The sequence below is a fragment of the Bidens hawaiensis genome, unplaced genomic scaffold, assembly GCF_021521415.1.
Source record: "Bidens hawaiensis isolate Kalapana, Puna unplaced genomic scaffold, B.hawaiensis_p1.1 tig00024806_1, whole genome shotgun sequence".
NCBI lineage: Eukaryota > Viridiplantae > Streptophyta > Magnoliopsida > Asterales > Asteraceae > Bidens > Bidens hawaiensis.
In genome coordinates, this window is record NW_027493919.1 from 181,878 (window position 1) to 209,490 (window position 27,613).

At 45.8% G+C, this 27,613-nt stretch overlaps 1 protein-coding gene and 2 pseudogenes across 1 annotated transcript; 2 read left to right on the forward strand and 1 right to left on the reverse strand.

Annotated features, from left to right (window-relative positions):
* Window positions 1–383: 383 nt before the first annotated feature.
* On the forward strand, window positions 384–932 carry LOC143569942 (UDP-glycosyltransferase 91D2 pseudogene; annotated as a pseudogene).
* Window positions 933–2,439: 1,507 nt separating this feature from the next.
* Window positions 2,440–16,221, reverse strand: LOC143569943 (uncharacterized). Its single transcript, XM_077055728.1, has 5 exons — window positions 15,732–16,221; window positions 4,734–5,024; window positions 4,231–4,517; window positions 4,081–4,164; window positions 2,440–3,168 (listed from the first exon to the last, which is right to left on the reverse strand). The coding sequence occupies exons 1-5, from the start codon at window positions 16,219–16,221 to the stop codon at window positions 2,440–2,442; spliced, it is 1,881 nt and encodes a 626-aa protein (XP_076911843.1).
* Window positions 16,222–25,871: 9,650 nt separating this feature from the next.
* LOC143569945 (UDP-glycosyltransferase 91D2 pseudogene) lies at window positions 25,872–26,702 on the forward strand (annotated as a pseudogene).
* Window positions 26,703–27,613: the final 911 nt, after the last annotated feature.

The window sequence follows — 27,613 nt, forward strand, 5'->3', positions numbered from 1 at the left end:
TAGTGTCATTTCGCTTATGTCAAGCAGTTTCCAAAGTGAAAGAATTACTTATTATAAGTCTACACCTTATTGACAACTTTGCCCTTTTAATCATAAAATATTTGATCAAATATTCAAACTATTTACAAAAAAATTATCTTGTATTTTTAAGCATTGATTTGTGAATTCAATTGTTAAGATTTATTTCTTGCTCTAATATTAATTAGTGCATGATCAATCCTTTTATACATGTTAAAATGATTTTTAAACTAAAGTACAGGTGTATAACGTGATTATCTCTGCCACACGTTTATAACCTTACCTTGAAAACAAAATGGAACAGTACTACTCCAATAATATATTTATATATGATCCAAAGCAAAGCCAATCTATCATTTACAACAATGGCTCCCTCGAACGACCGTAAACAGCTTCATGTAGCAATGTTACCATGGCTCGCTTTCGGCCACATGAACCCTTTCCTTGAACTCTCCAAATTTGTCGCCCAAAAGGGTCACAAAGTCTCTTTTCTCTCCACATCCAGAAACATACAACGTCTCCCTGCTAATTCCCACCTCCCACCGCTCATAAATCTTGTTAAGCTCACACTTCCGCGTGTTCAAGAGCTTCCCGAGAACGCAGAGTCGACCATGGACGTCCGCACTGATGACGTTCATCACCTCAAGAGAGCTTTCGATGGTCTTCAGCCCGAGGTCACTCGGTTTCTAGAAGAAGAGTCTCCGGATTGGATTATTTATGAATTTGCTCCCTACTGGTTGCCGTCCATTGCGGCTGGCCTTGGAATCTCTCGAGCCTTCTTCTCGACTTCCACCACATGGTTCAATGTTTTTCTGGGACCGCCACCCGATGACTTGATAATATATAGTTCCAATCATCGGGAGGATTTCTTAACACTCTTGGAGTTTGAAGACAAAAGGATACACAGAGAATAATAGTTTTTGATATATTTTGATGTATATTTTACATAGGAAAAGGTACAATATAAATAGATGCTCCTTTAAGCATGAATAAGGAAATACAATAAAATAATAAAAAGTTGGAAATCATTTCTTTATGAGATTGCAACGGTCTTGATTTCTTTGTTGTCGTAATCTTCCAAAATAAGAGATGATGTCATATTGATCTTATAATCTTCAATTTTCTAACACTCCCCCTCAAATTGAGTAGTGGGATCTCCGATGCTCAACTTGTCTAAACAATTGTTGAAGATTCTTCCGTTGACAGCTTTTGTTAAGATATCCGCTAATTGGTCTTCTGATCGAACAAAGGGCGGCTCTATAATTCCAGCTTCGAGTTTTTCTTTGATAATGTTTCTATCGACCTCCACATGCTTTGTGCGATCATGTTGAACAGGATTATGTGAAATTTGTATTGCAGCTTTGTTATCACACATGATCTTACTAGATTCATACTAGATTCAGTTTGGGGAAAGCCGATCTCAGTCATAAGTCTACGTATCCACAATACCTCTGCGATGCCTCGTGCAATCCCTCGAAATTCAGCTTCGGCACTGGATAACGCTACCACCTTTTGTTTCTTGCTTCTCCATGTAACCAGATTTCCACCAACTAATGTAAAGTAACCTGATGTTGATCTTCGATCATATTCGTCTCCTGCCCAGTCTGCATCAGTGTATAACTGGATCTTCAAATGCTTATTTGGTTGAAAAAGGACCCCATGTCCCACTGTTCTTTTGAGGTATCTGATAATTTTCCATCTGCTTCCATGTGAGTTACTTGAGGTTGATGCATAAATTTACTGACCACCCCAACCGCATACGCAATATCTGGACGAGTATGTGAGAGGTATATCAGTTTACGCACCAGCCGTTGGTAAATTTCTTTGTTTGCCAACTCAGATTCTTCTTCCATGCGGAGTTTGTGGTTTACCATCATCGGAGTGTCAACAGGCTTGCAATCGATCATCCCTGTCTCGGCTAGAAGGTCAAGAACGTATTTTTCTGGCATATAAAAATTCCTTGCTTAGACTTTAGTACCTCAATACCAAGAAAATACTTAAGTCTTCCTAAGTCCTTCATCTCGAACTCCATGAACAAATTTGTCTTCAAGTTCTTCATTTCTTCCTCATCGTTTCCTGTAATGATTATGTCATCAACATATATAATTAAACAAGTAACAAGTTTACCTCTTTGTTTAAGGAATAGCGTATGATCAGCGTTGCTTTGTCGAAATCCATATTTTCTCATTGCTATAGTGAATCTTCCAAACCATGCTCGAGGAGATTGTTTAAGCCCGTAGATGGATTTCTTCAACCGGCATACTTCCTTTGTCTTGAAGGTTTTCGTGAATCCTGGTGGAGCTTCCATATACACTTCTTTTAACTCTCCATGTAGGAAGGCGTTCTTAACATCTAATTGATGAAGAGGCCATCCTTCATTTGCAGCGATCGAAATAAGTACTCGGATTGTATTAATTTTGGCTACCGGAGAGAACGTCTCAAAGTAGTCAATCCCATACGTTTGGGGTAGCCCTTAGCTACTAGCCGTGCTGTATATCTTTCAATGGTTCCATCTGGTTTATGTTTAATTGTAAAGACCCAACGACATCCTACTGGTTTCTTTCCTGAAGGCAGGTCACACTTTTCCCATGTGTCATTCTTCATTAATGCCTTCATCTCTGCATCCATTGCATCCTTCCAGTTCTTTGATTTTAGGGCTTGTTCCAAGGAAGTTGGAATTTGTTCAGCGTATAGAGAAGAATTAAATGCTTGAGCTTCTTTGGATAAGTTTCCTTCGGCTATGTTTGCAATGGGAGAGTATCGTTTAGGTGGGATTCCTCTATTGACTCTTGGTGGAAGGACATATCTCTCAGTTGTTTCTTCTTCTATTGTTGCTTCTTGTATCAGCTCATCCTGCTCTTCTTGCACTGTTGTCTTTTGCATAGGATCACCCTGTTCTTCTTGCACTGCTTGTTCTATTGTTGTCTCATGGTTATTAAATATATCATTATTATCTTCATGAGAATTACTTACCTCAAACGTCAAGTCGGGACGATTTTGGTTTGGTACACTGAGTGTTGGTCCACTAGATTGTTGGGAAGCTTGTGACTCATCTTGGATACTGTGATTGACTTCTTCTGATGATGAAGCCCATTTTGGAACATATTTTAACCAACTCAGTGTGTCATTGTTCACTTTCTCCCCCGGCCACTGTGTTGGGATATATAAAAGAATTCGGTTTCAAGAAAATCATAGTTCATGGTTACATATGACGTCTTTTTGGGCTATAGCACCGATATCCTTTTTGGTTGATCCCGTAACCTAAAAACACGCATTTTCGGCACATGGGCCGAGTTTGGGTCGATTTATTTTGGGTATGTGGACAAAGACTGAGCACCCAAATATTCGTGGTTGCAATGTGAGAGCAGACGACAGTTTTGTAAATTCTGAAAGAGCTTGTAAGGGGGTTTTTAGGTCAAGCGCTTTTGTTGGTAGCCAATTAATAAGATAAGTAGCAGTAGCCAAGTCTTCAGGCCAAAAAGACTTAGGTACTTGGGAATCAATTAGAAGGGCTCGAGTTAATTCTAAAAGAATGCGATTTTTCCTTTCGATGGCGCCATTTTGTTCTGGCGTATGAGAGCACGACGTTTGATGAATTATCCCTTTTTCTTGACAAAATTTTTTCATGGAGTCGTTTATAAACTCGCCCCCATTATCGGATCGAAGAGTTTGTATGTTGATTTTAAATTGTGTTTGTATCATAGTATAAAACATATTAAATTTATCAAAAACCTCAGATTTGTTCTTTAAAAAGTAAATCCATACCATACGGGTGCAATCATCAACAAAGAGGACGAAGAAACGAAAGTTTTGCCCCCCAATAATTTCCGCCGGACCCCATACATCCGAATGGATAAGTGAAAAAGCTAACTTAACTCTAGTGTTATTTGGTTTAAAGATATGTCTATGACTTTTAGCCAAAACGCAAGTTTCACAATTTAATGGTTCACTGAAAGAAAATAATTTTGGAAATAAAAGGTGTAAATAACCGATGGAGGGATGTCCCAATCTTCTATGCCACAACCAAGCTTCTCTATTTGTAGTTCCGTGCGCCAACATCACAGTACCATGTTGAGTCACTTCTTCCACATAGTACAATCCTTGACGTTCAGTGCCACGCCCAATAATCACTCCCGTCTTGATGTCCTGTAGGATACAGAATGTGGGATGCATTAATACTGAACAATTCAATTCTTTTGTCACATGACTAACAGACAATAGTTTATGTGACAATGACGGGACATAAAGACAATTTGAAAGTTTTAATGTCGGGGAGATTTCAATAGTTCCTCCTCCTTTCACTGGAACTATTCCCCCATTGGCAGTTTTAATATGATTAATTTTAGGTTGCGATATCGAAACAATGTCAGATAATTTAAAAGTTATGGTGTCGGTAGCACCACAATCAAATATCCATTGTTTATCAAGATTATCACAAATTTTAGCCATATTTACTTGTCCAATTGGCTCTAAAGTTTGCTTATTGGTTCTAGATTCCCCTACATTTTTATTTTGGTTATTTAAACAAATAACAGATTCTTTAAGGTTGGTATTTGTCAAAACTTGGTTATTTTTGAAATTGTTGAACACCTTTTCATTCCCTTTTTGAATATCTGATTCTTGCAGGGGCTTGTTTAATAAATCTAGAACTAGGGGACAAAAAAAATTAGGATTAACAAGAGAGGGGTTTGAGAAAACTTTCCCAAACCCGTTACCTCCATCACTGGTGTGCCCTAAATCACAATCGCCGCTCACATCAGCCGATGCCATGCCTCCAAAACCGTTGCTCCGGTCACTGCTATTGGATTGGTTGCCACCGCCGCTGCCGGTAGTTTTAGAGCCGCTCGCAGTGGCAACAGTTTTCCCCTCATCCTTATTTCCCTTCTTATGACCGTCATTCCACCATTCCGGGAAGCCGACGAGCTTGAAACATTGTTCTTTTGTGTGCTTTGACATACCACAGTGGCTGCACTTTAACGAATTCTTGTCAACCCGGAGTGATGAACCTGTTAATTTTGAACCCAAGTCTGACCGACGTTGACCTCGCGAGACGAGGCCAGTACCCTCGGTCTCATATGTACCGGTAGTTGCTAGACCAGATGCTACACCTTGTTGCAATGTGGTATTACTTGAGATGGCTCCAAGAATACTGAAGAAACACTAACCGGACCCCGGGCAGATTACGGGTAACCTGGGGGTTAGATAGCTGTTTCCCACGAGGGGTTAGATGTAACATCCCGAAATTTCAAAGGTAATATTAATTATATTACTTATTAATAGATGGGAAGTTTACTCGGGTTATCAGGAAATAAATAAAAGAATAGGAGTTGGTATGGGTCGGGCTAGTGTCGGGTAATGGAAGTGGGTTATGGACTTGGGTTAATTGAGATAGGTTAAATGAGAATGGGATTTCAGGGATATAAATACCCCCAAAATCCCAAAATATCTCATTTCTCACCAAACTCCCTAACACACACTCCTTACACCTTCAAAACACACACATTCTAACCGATCTAGATTCGAAGCCGAGACCCGAGATTTGTTGATAGATCTGAGTTGGTAAGGTAAGAACTAATCTAACAAAGCTATTATTACTGAAATGGTTAGGATTGGATGGGTTAACCGGACCCGAAACCCAACTGCCCAAATTGGACCCCTAAAACGTCGATTTTAGGCCGATTTGATGGTTGGGGTTTGTAGGCGCCGATCATACGGTTCCGTGGGTACCAAAATCGAGTGATTTGGCTAAGAAACGAAGGAGTTATGGGCAAACAGATCTGCAGCGCGATAACTTCGCCTGCAAGATTAAGTTCGCCTGATGAACTTCGCCTTCAAGCGTAACTTCGCCTAAGGTTTAACTTCGCCTGAAGCCAAGTTCGCCTAAGGTATAACTTCGCCTGAAGCCAAGTTCGCCTAAGGTATAACTTCGCCTGAAGCCAAGTTCGCCTAAGGTATAACTTCGCCTGAAGCCAAGTTCGCCTAAGGTACAACTTCGCCTGAAGCCAAGTTCGCCTAAGGTATAACTTCGCCTGAAGCCAAGTTCGCCTAAGGTACAACTTCGCCTGAAGCCAAGTTCGCCTAAGGTATAACTTCGCCTGAAGCCAAGTTCGCCTAAGGTTTAACTTCGCCTGAAGCCAAGTTCGCCTAAGGTACAACTTCGCCTGAAGCCAAGTTCGCCTAAGGTATAACTTCGCCTGAAGCCAAGTTCGCCTAAGGTACAACTTCGCCTGAAGCCAAGTTCGCCTAAGGTATAACTTCGCCTGAAGCCAAGTTCGCCTAAGGTTTAACTTCGCCTGAAGTGAGGTTCGTTTAGAAAATAAATTAAAAACCTAATGGAAAATGTGTTAAGGCAGTTATCGAAAATAAAATTTTTCCAAGCTGACCTGGCAGCTTAACCCCAGCCAGGGGCTCTGCCCCTTGGACCCCGCTAGGGGCTGCCGCCCCTAGAACCCCGCTACCAGGGGCGCTGCCCCCGGACCCCCGTTCGTTGTGGGTCATATAAAGATAGAAACGCAACATAAGTAGTAGTAGCTAATTGATACGTGTAAATATTATACAGTTAGCCGTGCACAGCTCAATAGGGGAATAACTATTAACGGAGAGCGTAACAGTATTCAGGTGAGTTTCTATCCCCATTCCTTGTTATGTTTTCGGGGCTGTGTGCATACTCGATGTGTTGTTAATACATTTATCCTAAGTGATAAGTGTATGCCATATGTGATATATGTGATGGATATGAATGATTGCTTGTTGGTACGCGAACGATCTTCGGATATTGCGCGTACTGTCAGGTTAAAAATAAAGGTACGAATATTATATATCGAAGATGTATGAACGTTACAAATGAATACTTGTCGGGGCATGAACGATCTTCGGATATTGCACGTATCGACAAGGGGTATGGTTGTTAAATGAATGATGTAAAGAACGCCTAGAGTGTTCTTATGCTATAATGTAATTATTGTATATGTGAAGTATGTGTATACAGGTACACGAATGGTATGTGAGTTCTACGTTCGACATAGTAAGTTAGGATGGCAAATCCCTCTAGCTTTTGTCGGACATAGACTCGGCTGGTGATGGCGTAGTTAAGGACTGCGGGCCTTATACGTAAAGTAGATGATAGATGTAAACGTAGTTAAGGACTGCGGGCCTTATACGTAAAGTAGATGATAGATGTAAACGTAGATAGGGACGGTGGGCCTTATACGTGTTACAGATAATAGACGACAACGTAGTTAAGGACTGCGGACCTTATACGTATTATAGATAGGCATCAGCATAGGAAAGGACTGTGGACCTTATACGTGCTGTAGTTGTATTGTGGTAGCATAGGGGAGGACTGCGGACCTCGTACGTGCTATGGTTTAGGCTGCAACATAGGGGAGGACTGTGGACCTTGTACGTGTTGTGGATGTAGGATGGTATAGGGAAGGACTGCGGACCTTGCACGTACCATAAAGGGTGAACATAGGTAAGGACTGCGGACCTTTGTACGTGTTCACGACCTTGAGTACAGGTATAGACGGTGAACTATGAACGTACTCTCGGTAGACTGAGGTTAGTGATTGTAGATATGTATGTATGTATGGTAGCGAGTATGTAAGTAGAACAGAAGGGTAACTAGTGAAGTATGGATATGTATCTACGGATATGTATGTATGTGTATGTATTGTATGGCGTTCGATTAACTAGAACTCACTCAGCGTAGCTGACTTTTAGTATGCACGCAAGTGAGCTGATTACAGAGTTAGCATGAGGATGACACATGGCATGGATTGAACGGCTGGCATCTGAAGAAAGAAGAAAAGATGTTTTAAATATGAAGTTTTGTGTTATGGTATCAAAGAAAAGATTTAATGTTTTGTAACAAATGATTGATGTTTTACATTCCGCGAAAAGTTTTAATAAACTCTGATTTGCAGAACTGTGTTTATGAGTAAATCCGACTCTAAAGTAGGGTTACCGGTGACGGGGCCTTACATTAGACCCAGAAAAGATGGTTCTTCTGATAACCTGCAAAACAGACACCGTGAGCTTGTCACTGAGAAGGGGGGGGGGGGTTCCTCCTTGTGACCACCCTCCGGCGTGAGAATCAGACTAGATTGCTCTTTAAATATAAATGTATATTAAGAGATTGCTAGAGCAGATATCAGGTATAATATGATAAGATATGTTAAGATGAGATGATCATACCATTTGTGGTATTTATAGCCGAAGGTAGGTTTCCAAGGAGGTGTGGCCTGCTGAATAGTATTCCTGTTCAACCAACAGTGGCCTACGCACGTGCCATGCTGGTAGTTGATGAGTAGGCAGCGGCTGATAGTGACCAGGCCTGCTGTGCACTATTCCTTTTTCACCAACTACAGGCTAGGCACGTGGTATGACAGGAGTTGGTGAGTAGGCAGCGGCTAATAGTGACATACAGTACAGGAGCATGCTGCTCGCCATACTGTTGTCAATGAGCTGTCGTATCTTTGGACAGATCTTTTGCCCATACCTCGTCAGGTACAGTAAAAGATCCTCAGTATCGTACGGACTGGCTCATTTGGGCGAGAGTATTCCCCCTCCCGCCTTTGTGCGGGAATGTTCCCGGCTTGCTCATTCCTTCTTCAGGTGACTGCTGAATTATTATGAGAGTTAAGCCTTGTGCGTGTAGCCATGCTGCGCGGGTGGCCTTCCCTGATGGCCGGTATCCGTAACTGCGGGAACATGCGGAGTACCTGGAAACCATTGGGAGGCGTTTCCTGCGGGGACAGCTTGCGTACCGCACGTGAGGACGTCACGTCTCTGAGCGTGGTGGGTCCTGCTGATCCAGTTGGTTTCTACGCAGACGTTCCTTTAGTTTAGTCTTGCGGGTTCAACCGCGCAGACGTCCATTTAAGGAGTCTTGCGGGTTGAACTGCGCAGACGTCCCTTTTCAAGGTGAGTCTGTGGGTCCAACTGGGCTCTGCTGGGACCTACCTCTTCAAGTCCCCCCAGTCCAATGTTCTTCTCATGAATGTTTAATAAAGTGAGGTGAACTTTTGGACTTAAGCAATGGGTTTTTGAAAAGGGTTTAGTTTTAAGGTTTTCCATGGGGATTCTTCCCACGGAAGTCCTAATGTCACGCAGAATTTCCCACTGTTCTGCTTGATCTTAAGGTATGATGCGGGTAGGTCTGTAACCTCCTCGCAAGTCAGGAGCGTTGAGTACCTCTTGTGTCGATTCTCCATGAGGTTTTGGTAGTTTTGAACATAGTGATCAATTATGTTAAAACCACCAATTCCATCTTGAAGTTTCAAACAATCTAGTTCTCGACATTCCCGCTATGCGGGGATGTTATTCCCGTTTGCGCAAGCATGGCCCAGAAGATCCTTCTTGGTTTCATTTCCCTGCGGAGTGCTAAGTATGTGAAGGGTTTCGCCTTGACACTGTACCCGCACCCGTCTTATAGTTACTTTACTCCCAAGGTATTCCTGGCGTCAATTCCCTACAGGTGCTAAGTATGTGAAGGGTTTTGCCTTAACACTGTACCCGCACCCGTCTTATAGTTACTTGGTTGCCGAGGTATTCCTGGCGTCAATTCCCTGCGGGTGCTAAGTATGTGAAGGGTTTTGCCTTGACACTGTACCCGCACCCGTCTTATAGTTACTTGGTTGCCGAGGTATTTTTGGCTTCAATTCCCTGCGGGTGCTAAGTATGTGAAGGGTTTTGCCTTGACACTGTACCCGCACCCGTCTTATAGTTACTTGGTTGCCAAGGTAAGGGGTATTTTCCCGCTTACTTTTGAATCTTTTTGAATTTTTTTTTTTTTTTTTTTTTTTTGAAATTCGAAGAGTTGGTGAAAGGATAAGAACAGTCCAAAACCTCTGTAACGTCGTGCGACGGTTTCTTCTGACTGTGTCAGGACGTGCAGGAAGTTATGGTGACGTGACAGTACATGGTCATTCCAGACGCTTTTTTAGGCGCGTGGGCACGATTTTTCGAGCGCGTGGCCGCGAAATTAATGGTACGCGTCCTGTCAACAGCTGTTGCCAGCTTGCTTTTTGCCACGTGTCATAGTTTTATTGCACCTTCAATTTCTCTCTCTTCCGCATTAAATTCATCGCATTAATTGCGATTAGTATATAAAGGGGGAGAGGGTTCTTTGTAATCCACACTTTCACTCTTCTCTTCATCTTCAAAACGATTTTCGGCGAATACTCATCTTTTCAGTCGAGCATTCCCTTGAAATCGTTTTCTTCTTTCTTCTGCAAGATGTCTTCACGTGATCTCGAGTCTACAGCCGATGACAAGAGTACTGCTGGCGAGTGCCAGTGTGCTCTGCCTGTCGATCTGTATCAGTACATCGTCAGGAAGTTCATGCTCGAGTCTCTCGATCCTGAGTTTCCTGAACCTCATCAGACGGTGTACGATGCCCCCAGAGGCAAGATCGGGGTATATGCTGCATTCTTTGTTTATGGGAATCTTAGGTTCCCATTGACAAAGTTTGTTTACCGTGTCCTTGAGAGGCACGGTGTGCACCTGACCGAGGTGCATCCGATGGCGATTGCCAAGATTCGCCACTTCGAGTGGGTCTGCCGGATTCTGGGCATTGAGCCCTATGTTGACCGCCTGATGACCTTCTACTCTTGGAGGTGCATCCAGGGGTGGTATACGTTGATAACCCGGATAAAGGCCCGGATGCAGCCGCGCGTCGAGCTGCTTTGTCGTGAAAACGACAAGTTAAAAGCAGCTCGTCTTCAAGAAGTAGCTCGGGCACGGGCTGTCCGGGAGGAGAACGTAAAGCTTACCGCAGCTGCTGCGGAAAAGGAGAAGGCCTTCAAGGCCCTCGAGGTTGAAGTTCAGGCCCGGCTCGAGGTCCGTTCCAAGGCTGCCCAAGCTGTTAATGAACAGCTTCGGCTGGCTAAGGAAACTGCAAGGAACTCAACCGAGAGGGCCACCAAGGCTGAAGCTGTTGCTGAGCCTCTACGCGTGGAGAATGAAGAGCTTAAAGCCAAATTAGAGGCTCTCCAGCAGGCTCATGATGCCTTGGCGATGGAAGACGCCAAAAAGCTCCAGGAGATCTTGGACCAGAGGGGGGTGCTTGACCATACTGAGCGGAAGCTAAAGGGCGTCGAAGAGGCTGCGGCTAAAGAAGTGTTGCTTGCCAACCTCAACAAGAGTGAAGCCGAACGCGCCCGTAACGAAGCTCAAGCTGCCCTCCAAGAAGCTCTGGTTGCCAAGGAATGGCTTCTTCGAGAAGCGTTGTCTCAGGTATGTTTTTCATGTCTTTACGCTTTTCTCTATAAATAGAAAAGGTTTAGACACTTGTATATTTTCTTGTAGGTTGTGCATCGGGTCTTCTCAGAGACCTCTTATGATGATGCTATGAGCGCAGCCCTCAACGCTTCTCACGAGGATGGGGAAAAGGCCGGCTTCCTGCTTGGTCTAGGGTTCGTTGAGAAAGGCATCCCGCCTTCCAACTTCCCTTTGTACAATGTTGATACTGAAGCTGTTTACGACCAAGCAGTGAATCAGTATGCCGCCTTCCCGCATCCGGTGGTGGAGAAGGTGAACCAAGTTGCTGCTGCTGATGATGGGCTAGCTATCCTTAAAGCTTTCCTTGAACTGCCACGCTCTACTGACGGTGCTGGTCCAAGTGGAAGTGGCCCTGAAGCTTGATCCTGAAGATCCCTTCCCACTGCTAGGATAGATTTATCTTGTATAGATTTATTTTCTTGTAGGCGGGTAGTTACCCGGCCATTCTTGTAATGAATCATTGTGAAATATAAATCTTTTTGCGGGTAAGACCGCTACTTTCTCTGGATTCCTTGCTTTATAAACGTTATATGACTTGCATACTTTAGTTTAAATTAGCAATTTTCCAAGTGTAGAATAAGTTAACCTTTGAACGTGGTAGATAATAGGTGTGAAGTTTTGCTTCCTCTTTCGTGATTTTGCGGGTAGGACCGTCACTTGCACTTAGTAGGATGGCTAAACTTTACCTATATCTGACCTGCGTGTAGGTTTTCCTCATCCTTTTTGAGGATAAGTTAACCTTTGAACGTGGTAGATAATAGGTGTGAAGTTTTGCTTCCTCTTTCGTGATTGTGCGGGTAGGACCGTCACTTGCACTTAGTAGGATGGCTAAACTTTACCCATATCTGACCTGCGTGTAGGTTTTCCTCATCCTTTTGTTAGAAATTCTGTTTTGAGTAACCGTTCGACGCGCGGTTGTTAATAGGTTAGTGTTCAGTTTCCTCTCATGATTCATGCGGATAGACCGGCACTTTCATTTAGTGGGACTGAACTTTTCCCCTTCAACTGACCTGCGTGAAGGTTTGCCGTTTTTTGGGTTTATGCGGATTTTGCCGCCTTCCCCACGCAACGACTTTCCACGTATTTATGCGGTGAAAACCGGCATATCCGTGTTGAATAAATTAACCGTTTGACGCGCGGTTGTTAATAGGTTAGTGTTCAGTTTCCTCTCATGATTCATGCGGATAGACCGGCACTTTCATTTAGTAGGATGACTGAACTTTTCCCCTTTAACTGACCTGCGTGAAGGTCTGCCGTTTTTTGGGTTTTTGCGGGTTTTGCCGCCTTCCCCACGCAACGACTTTCCACGTATTTATGCGGTGAAAACCGGCATATCCGTGTTGAATAAATTAACCGTTCGACGCGCGGTTGTTAATAGGTTAGTGTTCAGTTTCCTCTCATGATTCATGCGGATAGACCGGCACTTTCATTTAGTAGGATGACTGAACTTTTCCCCTTTAACTGACCTGCGTGAAGGTCTGCCGTTTTTTGGGTTTATGCGGGTTTTGCCGCCTTCCCCATGCAACGACTTTCACACTTATGTATGCGGTGAAAACCGGCATCAGTGTTGATAGTTAAAAGTATAAATGTAAAATCATCAGCGTCGATGTTCTAAGGAGAATCATTTCCATTAGAAGTGGCTCTTGGCCTTTTCTTTACAAATTTGGAATTGATTTACATGCAAACTGTGTAATTGAGCTCCCTTCCATGTTGTTGGGATGGGAGTGCCATCGAGCCGATACGCACCTGGTTCGGGATTTCGTTCTTTATGCAGCATGTAGTCTCCACATTGAAGCTGGAATTTTATTCGTGTTTTCCCCAGCTGGGGTTCTACACGCATCAGCCTGCTCAGCGTTCATTGCGCCACGAGGTGCGCGAGCGTCCCATCTCTGAAAAATGCTTCGACCATGTCCTTTACGTCTATGCATTCTTAGGTGTTGTGGCCTTTTGTCCTGTGAAAGTCACAGTATTTGCTCCGATCAGCATTGTGACGATGTCGGATTATTTGAGGCTTTGGCCATGGGAGCTCCTCAGTAGCGAATATCTCGGTGACGCTTTTGGTGAGCGGCGTCCATCTGGAGTTCTTGTTTGACTGTACGTTATCCCTTCCGCCTAACCGATGCTGCAAGCCGGATGAGGTGTCAAAGTTTACCCTTGACTGCCAAATGCCTAGCTTTCGCTTTTTGTTTAATCGGGCGGTAAGGACGTTGTCTTCTCTTGTTTTCTGGGTGTAGAGGTTTGTGCTCTGTGGGAGATCTCTACCCAGTTGCTTCTCCGTTTCCGCAAAGCGTTTAGCTGCTGTCTTGATGGCATCCCATGTGGATGGCATGCCATCTTTACCCGTTAAGGTGCGGATGAGCTCTGGGTCGTTCGCGCCCTGAATAAAGGCAGCGCGAACAAGATCTTCGCTAATGTTACCCAGACTTAGCTTCTTCGAATTGAAGCGAGTGATGAAGTCTAGCAAAGATTCATCTTTTTCTCGAATGCACTTGAGGATTGTCCATTGCTCCTCGGTATACTTTCGTTGTTGGCTGAAATGTTGGCTAAACTTCTGTTGGAAGTCAGCCCAGTCGTAGATGTGGTTGACCGGTAGACGATCGAACCACGCTCTAGCAGCCCCGACAAGCGTCATTTGGAACATGTAACACCACGTGGGTTCCGTCCAACTACTGACGGTTGCCCCCGCTATGAATATGTTCAAATGATCATCTGGGTCGGATATACCATCATATGTGCCTATGCTGGACATTTGTTTGGCACTTTTTGGGGCAATTGCTTCTGCAATGTCCCTTGCAAATTTGGACGTTCCTGCATTTGCAACATTTGGTCTGAATGTTTTGGAGAAGTCACGTGGACTTCCACCTGTGTTTTTTGGTTTGAAGGCTTCTCCAAAATGCCTTCTCGGTTGGGAGTCCGTTTCCTTACGCTTCCCTTTTGCCCTATGGCGAGGGTTCGCGTCGGAGTCGGACTCCTCCGAGTCATCGTCCAAGTATTCTTCGAATTCGTCAGCCTGTTGGACGGAACGCAAGCGTTCGTCCAACTCAGCTTGGAATTCTTTCTGACGTGCCTCCGCCCATGCCTTAACTTCATCGAGTGTTTGGCGGGGGAGTCTTGTTCGTTTCTCTAACTGGGTATCGGTGAATCCCAGTGAGCGATTATTTACTGCACTTGCCCCAGCTTGGGTAGCTGGGGTAGTGTTCGTAAAATTTACTTCACTTGCCCCGGCTTGGGTAACCGGGGTAGTCTTTGTAAAGACTGTGTAGCCGGTATTCCCCCCAGTAGCTGGGGTTGTGGTTACCGGAATTTCTTTAACCATCTTTCCAAAAGTTTGAAAAAACTGAAAAGAAATGAAGTTCTAGCTTTATGCACGGATGGCGCCAATGAAGAAACACTAACCGGACCCCGGGCAGATTACGGGTAACCTGGGGGTTAGATAGCTGTTTCCCACGAGGGGTTAGATCCAGAAAAGATGGTTCTTCTGATAACCTGCAAAACAGACACCGTGAGCTTGTCACTGAGAAGGGGGGGGGGGGGTTCCTCCTTGTGACCACCCTCCGGCGTGAGAATCAGACTAGATTGCTCTTTAAATATAAATGTATATTAAGAGATTGCTAGAGCAGATATCAGGTATAATATGATAAGATATGTTAAGATGAGATGATCATACCATTTGTGGTATTTATAGCCGAAGGTAGGTTTCCAAGGAGGTGTGGCCTGCTGAATAGTATTCCTGTTCAACCAACAGTGGCCTACGCACGTGCCATGCTGGTAGTTGATGAGTAGGCAGCGGCTGATAGTGACCAGGCCTGCTGTGCACTATTCCTTTTTCACCAACTACAGGCTAGGCACGTGGTATGACAGGAGTTGGTGAGTAGGCAGCGGCTAATAGTGACATACAGTACAAGAGCATGCTGCTCGCCATACTGTTGTCAATGAGCTGTCGTATCTTTGGACAGATCTTTTGCCCATACCTCGTCAGGTACAGTAAAAGATCCTCAGTATCGTACGGACTGGCTCATTTGGGCGGGAGTATTCCCCCTCCCGCCTTTGTGCGGGAATGTTCCCGGCTTGCTCATTCCTTCTTCAGGTGACTGCTGAATTATTATGAGAGTTAAGCCTTGTGCGTGTAGCCATGCTGCGCGGGTGGCCTTCCCTGATGGCCGGTATCCGTAACTGCGGGAACAGGCGGAGTACCTGGAAACCATTGGGAGGCGTTTCCTGCGGGGACAGCTTGCGTACCGCACGTGAGGACGTCACGTCTCTGAGCGTGGTGGGTCCTGCTGATCCAGTTGGTTTCTACGCAGACGTTCCTTTAGTTTAGTCTTGCGGGTTCAACCGCGCAGACGTCCGTTTAAGGAGTCTTGCGGGTTGAACTGCGCAGACGTCCCTTTTTTGGTGAGCCATCTCTTTGCGTACGGCAGCGTAAGCACCTTCAGCGGAGGGTAAGGGTTCCCACCGTAGGATTTCTCTTTTTATCGGATCGTATTGACGATCTAAAGCATTCAGAAACTGGAAGAGTTTCTGTTCAGCCCTGATGTTGTTGTAAGTTGTGATATCGGTTGCACATGTCATAGGGTTCGGGTCCCTTCGTTCGATTTCGCCCCAAATCCCTTGCATGATGATCCAGATATCCTCTAGAGGTGCACCGTTTTGTTTGATTTCGTTGGCTTTGACATGTAGATCAAAAGTTTGTAGTTTATCCTTCCCACTACTATACGTAATCACCAGAGCATCCCACAACGCTTTTGATGTAGGAAACTCGGTTAGGTTGCTAGCAAGGGAAGGCTCGATATTTTGAATGAGCCAAGAGAAGACCACTAGGTCATCTTGCTCCCACTGGTCATCCATTGGATCTGGTGGTTTTTCGGTTAAATGATTCAAGAGGCATTTGGATTTTCCTCCAATGGCAACTCGAATCATTCGAGCCTAAAGAGCATAATTTTGGCTGTCAAGTTTGAGATTAATTTTCAAACTATCAGAAAGGTTTTGTTTTTGGTTATGGTTTTGAGAATTGAGACTGTTTTTGAGGAGATTTGCAATCTGTAATGACAAATCATTATCGGATAAACTGTTGTTTTCAGACATGGCTTTGAGAAATAAACTGGATTTGGGTTCTGGAATTTGGTTTTTTGAATGTTGAAGGTTAGAAGATGAACAAATGAGTTGACCCAAAGATCATTCACTCTGCTTTGATATCATCTTGGAGTTTGAAGACAAAAGGATACACAGAGAATAATAGTTTTTGATATATTTTGATGTATATTTTACATAGGAAAAAGTACAATATAATAGATGCTCCTTTAAGCATGAATAAGGAAATACAATAAAATAATAAAAAGTTGGAAATCATTTCTTTATGAGATTGCAACGGTCTTGATTTCTTTGTTGTTATAATCTTCCAAAATAAGAGATGATGTCATATTGATCTTATAATCTTCTATTTTCTAACAAACACCACTGAAGAGGTAGGTCCCAGCAGAGCCCAGTTGGACCCGCAAGACTCACCTTAAACAGGGACGTCTGCGCAGAGACCAACTGGATCCGCAGGACCAACCATGCTCAGAGAAGTGACGTCCTTACGCGCAGTATGCAAGCTGGTCCCGCAGGAAATGCCTCCCATGGTGAAGGACTCCGCCTGTTCCCGCAGCCTCGGATACAAGCCATGAGTGAAGGCCACCCGCGCAGCATGGCTACACGCACTAGGCACTTAACTCTCCCCAGTGTCACCTGAAGGAATGAGCAAAGGCGGGAGGGGGAAAACTCCCGCCTAAATGAGCCAGTCCGTATGATGGAGGATCTTTTGTGTGATACCTGACGAGGTACAGACAAAAGATCTGACCAAGAATGCGACAGCTCACTGACAGCAGCATGGCAGACAGCACGCCACAGCACTGTGACCAATAGCCGCCGCCTACCCACCAACTCCTGCCATACCACGTGCCTAGCCTGTTGTTGGCAGAAGAGGAAGAGTGCACGACACGCCTGCTCTGTGTCAGCCGCTACCTATCCACCACTCACAAACAGGGCACGTGCATAGGTTACAGTTGGTAGCGTGTTGGGCCGGCTAAACCCCTTGGAAACCTACCTTCGGCTATAAATACCCCAAATGGTATGACCATCTCATCTCATCATATTATCATATATACCTGATATCTGCTCTAGCAATCTCTTAATATACTTTTATATTTAAAGAGCAATCTAGTCTGATTCTCACGCCGGAGGGTGGTCACAAGGAGGAACCCCCCCTTCTCAGTGACGAGCTCACGGTGTCTGTTTTGCAGGTAATCAGAAGAACCATCTTCCAAGGGTCTAACCCCTCGTGGGAAACAGCTCTCCAACCCCTAGGTTACCAGTAATCGGTCGGGGTTCGACTGGTGTTTCTTCATTGGCGCCATCCGTGCATAAAGCTAGAACTTCATTTTTCTCCAGTTTTTTCAAACTTCTAGAAAGATGGTTAAAGAGACTCCGGTAACCACAACCCCAGCTACTGGAGGGAATACCGGCAACACAGTTTTTACAAACACTACCCCGGTTACCCAAGCCGGGGCAAGTGAAGTAAATTTTACGAACACTACCCCAGTTACCCAAGCTGGGGCAAGTGCAGTAAATAATCGCCCACTGGGATTCACCGATACCCAGTTTAAAAAACGAACAAGACTCCCCCGCCAAACTCTCGAGGAAGTTAAGGCATGGGCGGAGGCACGACAAAAGGAATTCCAAGCTGAGTTGGACGAACGCTTGCGTTCCGTCCAACAGGCCGACGAATTCGAAGAATACTTGGACAATGACTCGGAGGAATCCGACTCCGACGCGAACCCTCGCCATAGGGCAAAAGGGAAGCGTAAGGAAACGGATTCCCAACCGAGAAGGCATTTTGGACAAGCCTTCAAACCAAAAAGCACAGGTGGAAGTCCACGAGACTTCTCCAAAACGTACAGACCGAACGTTGCAAATGCGGGAACGTCCAAATTTGCAAGGGACATTGCGGAAGCAATTGCCCCAAAAAGTGCCAAACAAATGCCCAACATAGGCACTTATGATGGTATGTCCGACCCAGACGACCATTTGAACAGGTTCATAGCAGGGGCAACCGTCAGCAACTGGACGGAACCCACGTGGTGTTACATGTTTCAAATGACGCTGGTGGGGGCTGCTAGGGTTTGGTTTGATCGTTTACCGGTTAACCACATTTACGACTGGGCAGACTTCCAGCAGAAGTTTAGCCAACACTTCAGCCAGCAGCGAAAGTATACCGAGGAGCAATGGACAATCCTCAAATGCATACGGGAAGAAGATGAATCTCTACCAAACTTCATCACTCGCTTCAACTCAAAGAAGTTAAGTTTGGGCAATATCAGCGAGGATCTTGTTCGCGCAGCCTTCATCCAGGGCGCGCAGGACCCAGAGCTTATCCGCACCCTAACGGGTAAAGATGGAATGCCATCCACATGGGATGGCATCATGACAGCAGCTAAACGCTATGCGGAAACGGAGAAGCAACTGGGTAGAGACCTTCCGCAGAGCACAAACCTGTACACCCAGAGGACGAGAGAGGACAACATCCTCACCGCCCGATTGAACAAAAAACGGAAGCAAGGCATTTGGCAGTCAAGGGTAAACTTTGACACCTCATCCGGCTTACAGCATCGATTGGGTGAAAGGGATAATGTAAAGCTGCACCGGAACTCCAGATGGACGCCACTTACCAAAAGCGTCACTGACATATTTGCTACTGAAGAGCTCCCATGGCCAAAGCCTCCAGTAATCCGACATCGTCACGATGCTGATCGGAGCAAGTACTGTGACTATCACAGAACAAAAGGCCACAACACTGAAGAATGCATAGACGTAAAAGACATGGTCGAAACATTCGTCAGAGATGGGACGCTCGCACACCTCGTGGCGAAATAAAAGCTAAGCAGGCAGGTGCGTGTGGAACCATGGCTGGGGTAAACATGAATAAAAAATCAGCTTCAATATGGAGACTACATGCTGCATAAAGAACGAGATCCCGAAACAGGTGCGTGTCGGCTCGATGGCACTCCTGTCCCAACATGGAAGGGAGTTCAATTACACAGTTTGCATGTAATCAATTCCAATTTGTACAGAAAAGGCCAAGAGCCACTTCTAATGGAAATGATTCTCTTTCAAACGTCGAAGCTGATGATTTACATTTATACTTTTGTACACACTAATATGCCGGTTTTCACCGCATAATTACAAAAAACGTCATTGCATGGGAAGGCGGTCCTACCCGCACGAACCCAAAAAGCATGATAAACCTTCACGCAGGTCAGTTGAAGGAGAAAAAAGTTACCATATGAAAGTGCTGGCCTATCCGCATGAATCATTCGAGGGAACTGCACCAACCTATCAACAACCGCGCGTGGGACAGTTCAAAGTTCTTAAGAGGAAAAGGTAAACCTATACGCAGGTCAGATATGGGTAAAGTTATGCCATCCTACTAAGTGCAAGTGACGGGTCTACCCGCACAATCACGAAAGAGGAAGCAAAACTTCACACCTATTATCAGCCACGTTCAAAGGTTAACTTATCCTCAACAGGCAAACCTTCACGCAGGTCAGTTGAAGGAGTTCAATTATTCCATTAAATGAAAGTGCCGGTCTATCCGCACGAATCATGAAAGGAAGATGAACACTAACCTATCAACAACCGCGCGTCGAACGGTTAAAACTATCCAACACTGGTGACGGCATTCACATTACGTGAAGTCGTTGCATGGGAAGGCGGTCTTACCCGCACGAACCCAATAACGTGGCAAACCTTCACGCAGGTCAGTTGAAGGAGTTCAATTATTCCATTAAATGAAAGTGCCGGTCTATCCGCACGAATCATGAAAGGAAGATGAACACTAACCTATCGACAGCCGCGCGTCGAACGGTTCAAAACAAAATTCTTAAAAAGGTAAGAAAAACCTACACGCAGGTCAGGTATGGGTAAAAGTTTTGCCATCCTACCAAGTGCAAGTGACGGTTCTACCCGCGCTATCACGAAAGAGGAAGCAAAACTTCACACCTATTATCAACCACGTTCAAAGGTTAACTTATCCTCAAAAAGTAAGAAAAACCTACACGCAGGTTAGATAAAAGTTAAAGTTTAGCCATCCTACCAAGTGCAAGTGACGGTTCTACCCGCACAATCACGAAGGAGGAAGCGAAACTTTAACCCACTATCAACCACGTTCGAAGGTTCTTATTCTAAACACTTGGAAAATTGCTATTTTAAACTAAGTATGCAAGTCATAAGTTTATAAAGCAAAGAATCCAATGAAAGGAATAACAATCGTATATTTCAATGATATATTACAACAGTGGCCGGGTAACTACCCGCCTAAAAGAAATCTATACAAAGCTAAGTCTATCCTAGCAGTGGGAAGGGATCTTCAGGATCAGGCTTCAGGGCCACCTCCGCTTGGACCAGCACCGTCAGAGCGCGGCTGCCCAAGGAAAGCCTTAAGGATGTTTAGCCCATCATCAGCAGCAGCAGCTTCGTTCACCTTCTCCACCACTGGATGCGGGAAGGCAGCGTACTGGTTCACAGCTTGGTCATAAGCAGCTTCAGTATTAACATTGAATAAAGGGAAGTTGGAGGGCGGAAAGCCTCTCTCAGCAAACCCTAGACCAAGCAGGAAGCCAGTCTTCTCCCCATCCTCATGAGAAGCGTTGAGGGCTGTGCTCATCGCATCGTCATAAGAGGTCTCCGAAAGGACCCGACGCACAACCTACAAGAGAATACAAGTTAGAACATTTTCTAATTACGAGCAGAAAGCGTAAAGAAAAAGTTAAAGATACCTGAGGCAACGCTTCTCGAAGCAGCCATTGGAGGGTAGCTTGACTTTCTTTGTAAGCACGTTCGGCTCCGCTCTTATCAAGGTTGGCAAGTTGAACTTCCTTGGCGGCAGCCTCTTCGACGCTTTTGAGTTTCCTTTCAGTGCGGTCAAGCACCCCCCTCTGGTCAAGGATCTCCTGCAGCTTCTTGGCATCTTCCATTGCCAAGGCGTCATGAGCATGCTGAAGAGCCTTTAATTTGCATTTAAGCTGCTCATTCTCTTCGCGAAGCGGCTCAGCAACAGCTTCAGCCTTGGCAGCCCTCTCAGTTGAGTTTCGCGCAGTCTCCTTGGCCAGCCGAAGCTGTTCATTCACAGCTTGGGCAGCCTTGGAGCGGGCCTCGAGTCGCGCCTGGACTTCAACCTCGAGGGCCTTGAATGCCTTCTCCTTCTCGGCTGCGGCAGCGGCCAACTGCCGGTTCTCCTCCCGAAGAGCCCGCGCTTCAGATACATCTTTGGCGCGAGCTGCTTTTAACTTGTCGTTTTCACGACAAAGCAGCTCGATGCGGGGCTGCGTCCGGGCCTGGAGAACCCGAAGCTCATTGGTTAGCCTACCCTCCTGGTAGCTAGCCATGGCTTCCCCCAACGCACCATGAGGAGCAGCGTGGCGAGCCCAATCCACGCACTCCACAGGGGTGCGAAGGGTTGTTCCTCGGCGTATGTTCCATCTTGGAACATACACTTCATTGGAATCCGACACTGCAAAAGAAACAAAGGCAGTTAGGAAAAGATGACAAAAATATACAAAGGAAAAAGAACCCTACGTACCTGTAGGGTCAATAACAGGCCGATAGCCGCCAAACCCATCACCTGAACCTAAAGGAAATCCATCCAACAGGTCAGGCAGACGGGAAGGTGGCATAGATCGGCGGGAAGCCCGGCGCGTACCTGATGGTCCGGCCGTCGCTGCCGGTGGCGCAGGTATAGTGGCAGCCGCTGTGGTAGCCATTGTTGGCGTCGCCTCCTCAGCAACAGTAACCGCCGGCTCCGTGAAAGATGCTGTAAAAATTGCACTCACGGCCGGCGGAGACACCTTCTCAGCTGGAACAGCCTTAGGAAGGCTGGAACCAACGGAAGCAGGCGCAGACGCCTGGGTCGACGCCTCGGGAAGGCTGACCGAGCCTTCCCTCATTGGCGGAGGAATACTTGCTCCAACTCCACCCTGGAATGCGTCAACATCCACACCTGCACAAGCAAAAGTGTTAGAAAAATTTATTTGAAACAACAAATCTAGACAAGAATTATGGGGGCACTTACGGGGTTTCTTGAGCTTGAACGTACGGACGAGCGGGGGCGAACCCGATGGAGCCGGCCTCTTGACACCGGTAACCGTCGTCGTCGCTACAGCCTCCGGAGCGGTGGTCTCCTCACCACCGGGCTCCCCCGCCACCTCTGCACTATCTGACTCCGAGTCAGATAGGACTACCGGGTCGGCCGTAGAGGCCACCTTCTCCTTGCCTTTCCCGACGGCAGCCTTTTTCTTCCGCACCAGTGGAGGACCTTCTGCGGATTCCTCAGAAGAAGAAATGTCAACTCCAGCAGCAGGCACAGCATTGAGAGGTTCAGGGTAGAAGATAGGCTTACCTGGCCGTCGGTGGCTCAGGATCTCTTGGCCTGGCGGGTAAACCTCCACGAACCGACCCGCGGTCTGCTCTAAGATGGGCAACTCGTTCTCGTCCAGAGCACGAGTACCCATCCGCGCGGGACCATCTTCCTCCCGCGGGTTCAGGAGCGACTGAAGATCGTTCCCCTCTGAAATCAACAAGAAAGTTAGAAAAAATCGAAGTCAGCAAAATGAAACAAGACGTACCATAAGGGACAGAGTTCGAACCATATTCAAGGACGATCGGAACCTTATCCGCATTCGCCGCCTTCCACACCCGGCTCATCCCCAGCATCACCATCGCCGACTCCGGAAAACGGAAAACCGGGAAATGGACCCGGGATATCTTCGAGAACCATTCCGCCTCCTCGTAGTTGAGGGCGGGAAGGTTCGGAAGCGCCTGGCCATTCTTGAACTTCATGGCGATGGGGATGGCGCGAGCGGATATGAAGAAGAACTCTCTTCTCCACGAGCGAAGACTCCGCTCGGTGGTACAAATCTTTAAACCCTTGATACGGGTTGTAAGAGTGTACCACCCCTGGATGCACCTCCAAGTGTAGAAGGTCATCAGACGGTCAACGAGGGGCTCAAGGCCCAGTATCCGGCACACCCACTCAAAGTGCCGGACCTTGGCAATGGCCATGGGGTGCACCTCTGTCAGGTGCACACCGTGCCTCTCCAGAACACGGTACACAAACTTTGTCAACGGAAACCTAAGGTTTCCGTAGACAAAGAATGCAGCATAAACCCCGATCTTGCCACTAGGGGCATCGTACACAGTATGGTGGGGTTCAGGAAACTCAGGCTCGAGAGACGCGAGCATGAACTTCCTGACGATATACTGGTACAGATCGACAGGAAGAGAGCACTGGCATTCGCCAGCAGTCTTCTGGTCATCAGCATCATGAGAAGGCATAGTGGAAGAAAGATGAAAAGAGATTTCAGGGTAATGCTTTACTGAACAGAAAAATTCACCGGAAATTACTTAAGAGATGAAAGTGAAAAGTGTGAATTGCAAATAACCCTCTCCCCCTTTATATACTAATCGCAATTAATGCGGTGAATTTAATGCGAAGGAGAGAGAAATCGAAGGTGCAATGAAACTATGACACGTGGCAAAAAGCAGACTGGCAACAGCTGTTGACAGGACGTGTGCCAGTAATTTCGCAGCCACGCGCCCGAAAAATCGCGCCCACGCGCCTGAAAAAGCGTCTGGAATGACCATATAATGTCACGTCACCATAACTTCCTGCACGTCCTGACAGTCAGAAGAAACCGTCGCGCGACGTTTCAGAGGTTTGGACTGTTCCTATCTTTCCACCAACCTTTCGAATTTCAAAATTCAAAATTTAAAAAGAAGCGGGAAAATACCCCCTTACCTTGGCGAACAAGTAACCATAAGACGGATGCGGGTACAGTGTAAAGGCAAAACCCTTCACATACCTAGCACCCGCAGGGAATTGAAGCCAAGAAAACCTTGGCGAACAAGTAACCATAAGACGGATGCGGGTACAGTGTTAAGGCAAAACCCTTCACATACCTAGCACCCGCAGGGAATTGAAGCCAAGTACCTCGGCAACCAAGTAACTATAAGACAGGTGCGGGTACAGTGTAAAGGCAAAACCCTTCACATACCTAGCACCCGCAGGGAATTGACGCCAGGAATACCTTGGAAGTAAAGTAACCGTAAGACGAGCGCAGGTACAGTGTTAAGGCAAAACCCTTCACATACCTAGCGCTCCGCTGGGAATTGAAACCAAGAAGGATCTTCTGGGCAATGCTTGCGGAAAAGGAAATAACATCCCCGCATAGCGGGAACGTCGAGAACTACGTTGTTTAAAGCTCCAGGATGGAATTGGTGGTTTTAACATAATTGATCACTATGTTCAAAACTACCAAAACCTCATGGAGAATCCACAACTGGGACTCAATGCTCCTGACTTGCGAGGAGGTTACAGACCTACCCGCATCATACCCAAAGACCAAGCAGGAAACTCGGGCATTTCTGCAAGTGACAAGGACTTCCCATGGAAAACCTTACAAAACCCTTTTCAAAACCCCTTTTAAGTCCAAAAGTTCACCTCACTTTATTAAACACGCATGAGAAGAACATTGGACTGGGGGGACTTGAAGAGGTAGGTCCCAGCAGAGCCCAGTTGGACCCGCAAGACTCACCTTAAACAGGGACGTCTGCGCAGAGACCAACTGGATCCGCAGGACCAACCATGCTCAGAGAAGTGACGTCCTTACGCGCAGTATGCAAGCTGGTCCCGCAGGAAATGCCTCCCATGGTGAAGGACTCCGCCTGTTCCCGCAGCCTCGGATACAAGCCATGAGTGAAGGCCACCCGCGCAGCATGGCTACACGCACTAGGCACTTAACTCTCCCCAGTGTCACCTGAAGGAATGAGCAAAGGCGGGAGGGGGAAAACTCCCGCCTAAATGAGCCAGTCCGTATGATGGAGGATCTTTTGTGTGATACCTGACGAGGTACAGACAAAAGATCTGACCAAGAATGCGACAGCTCACTGACAGCAGCATGGCAGACAGCACGCCACAGCACTGTGACCAATAGCCGCCGCCTACCCACCAACTCCTGCCATACCACGTGCCTAGCCTGTTGTTGGCAGAAGAGGAAGAGTGCACGACACGCCTGCTCTGTGTCAGCCGCTACCTATCCACCACTCACAGGCAGGGCACGTGCATAGGTTACAGTTGGTAGCGTGTTGGGCCGGCTAAACCCCTTGGAAACCTACCTTCGGCTATAAATACCCCAAATGGTATGACCATCTCATCTCATCATATTATCATATATACCTGATATCTGCTCTAGCAATCTCTTAATATACTTTTATATTTAAAGAGCAATCTAGTCTGATTCTCACGCCGGAGGGTGGTCACAAGGAGGAACCCCCCCCTTCTCAGTGACGAGCTCACGGTGTCTGTTTTGCAGGTAATCAGAAGAACCATCTTCCAAGGGTCTAACCCCTCGTGGGAAACAGCTCTCCAACCCCTAGGTTACCAGTAATCGGTCGGGGTTCGACTGGTGTTTCTTCAACCACCGAAGTGGATTCCATTTCCATGCAAACTATGCTTCCGGAAGTATGATGTCCAATGGATGATGTGCGAACAGTCACATAATTCTGATGGGAAGGTTTCAGATGCACATCGTGTGGGGATGATTTTGAAGGGGTCAGATTGTATACTTATAAGACACTGTTATGAATTCGAACCCCAGTGGCTAACCCTTTTTGAGGAGCTAAACCACTTGCCAGTGGTACCCGTGGGATTAATGCCACCCCAAGTTACACCCAACAATGAGAAAGATGACACGTGGGTGACAGTCAAGAAGTGGCTCGATGGTCAACAAAAAGGTCATGTGGTGTACGTGGCTTTAGGAAGTGAGGTTACCGTGAGCAAAACAGACCTGGCTGAGTTAGCTTTGGGTCTCAAGCTCTCCGGTTTGCCATTCTTTTGGGCTCTCAGAAAACCCGTAGGTTCCACCGAGTCTGACTCGGTGGAGCTGCCAGACGGGTTCTTGGAACGAACTAGAGACCGTGAGGTGGTGTGGACGAGTTGGGTACCTCAGCTAAAGATACTGAGCCATGTGTCCGTGGGTGGTTTCTTGACTCACTATGGTTGGAGTTCAATTGTGGAAGGGCTAATGTTCGGTCAACCTCTAATAATGCTACCGTTTTTGTTGGCCCAAGGTCTAAATGCTCGCATAATGGTGGATAAACAAGTGGGAATCGAGGTACCAAGACATGAGGAAGACGGGTCCTTTACCAAGGACTCGGTGGCCAGATTAGTGAGGTCGGTTATTGTCGATGACCAAGGGAAGATCTACAAGGCGAATGCGATGGAGTTGAGTCACATATTCGGCGACACTAAACTTCAGAAAAGATATGTGGATGATTTCGTAAACTGTCTGGAAAAGAAGTTTGAAGTTTAGGAGCCGTTGGGTTGGTTTACATGAAACTTAAGCGTAGGAAGTTTAGGAGGCGTTGGGTTTGTTTACATGATCGAATGTTGTCTTCAATGACTTCAAGTCTTTTATTTTGCGTGTATGAAATAACAAGTTTGTTAAGTTGATTCGCTATGTGTTTTGTAGATTCATGCTTTTGTCAATTAGATTCTATGTCTGTTTTCTTTGTTATTAATTATTTGAACGCGTCGAGGAAGTCAGTAAAACCGAGTGGTGGTTATATCCAAGCATTGAAGCGGTAAGTTGACACAAATTCGGTCGGTTTCAGTTACGTGCGTTATTGTACCGTAACTAAAATCAAAATAAAACAAAAAAATTAGAAAAATTGAGGCGGGCCAATGGGGTAACGTCGGTTGGTAAAACTTGAGCGTTGGTAAAACCCGACTATTGTCGATCCCAAACGTTGAGGCGTTCAGTCTACACAAATTCGTCCGGTTTCCATATATCACTTTTGTTACAATATCAGAACTAAAAATACAAAACAACATTCAGTTGGTTTTCGTTACGTTCATTACGATATTTGAACTAAAACAAACGCGGTGAGACTACACGAATTCGGTTAGTTTCCGACACATTTTTTAAGGTATCGTAAATAAAACAAAGCAGAAAAAAATATAAAACAAAACAAAATTGGCATTTGATCGATTTTTTTACGTTTGTTACATGCCAAAACTAAAACAAATAAAAAAGGTGTTGCACCAATAAAGTTTCGTAAAGAGGCCCAAGCCCAAATACGTATTTGCGGCACCAAAAACTCTTATATATATCGATCAATATATTTAAACAATAAAAACACATAAAATAACTAAAAACACGAAAAAGAAACCAAAAAAATATGTATGAAGAATGGAGTTCTACACGACAACTAACAATAAATA

Bases quoted from the DNA above. Each gene is read 5' to 3' on its own strand.
- LOC143569943 (XM_077055728.1), bottom strand. From the start codon at position 16,221: ATGATTCGAGTTGCCATTGGAGGAAAATCCAAATGCCTCTTGAATCAT. The intron at 5,025-15,731 runs GTGCTTACGCTG...CAAAATTAACAG, and splicing joins ACCCTTACCCTCCGCTGAAG to GTTCATCACTCCGGGTTGAC. The intron at 4,165-4,230 runs GTTAGTCATGTG...TGTATCCTACAG, and splicing joins TGTCACATAAACTATTGTCT to GACATCAAGACGGGAGTGAT.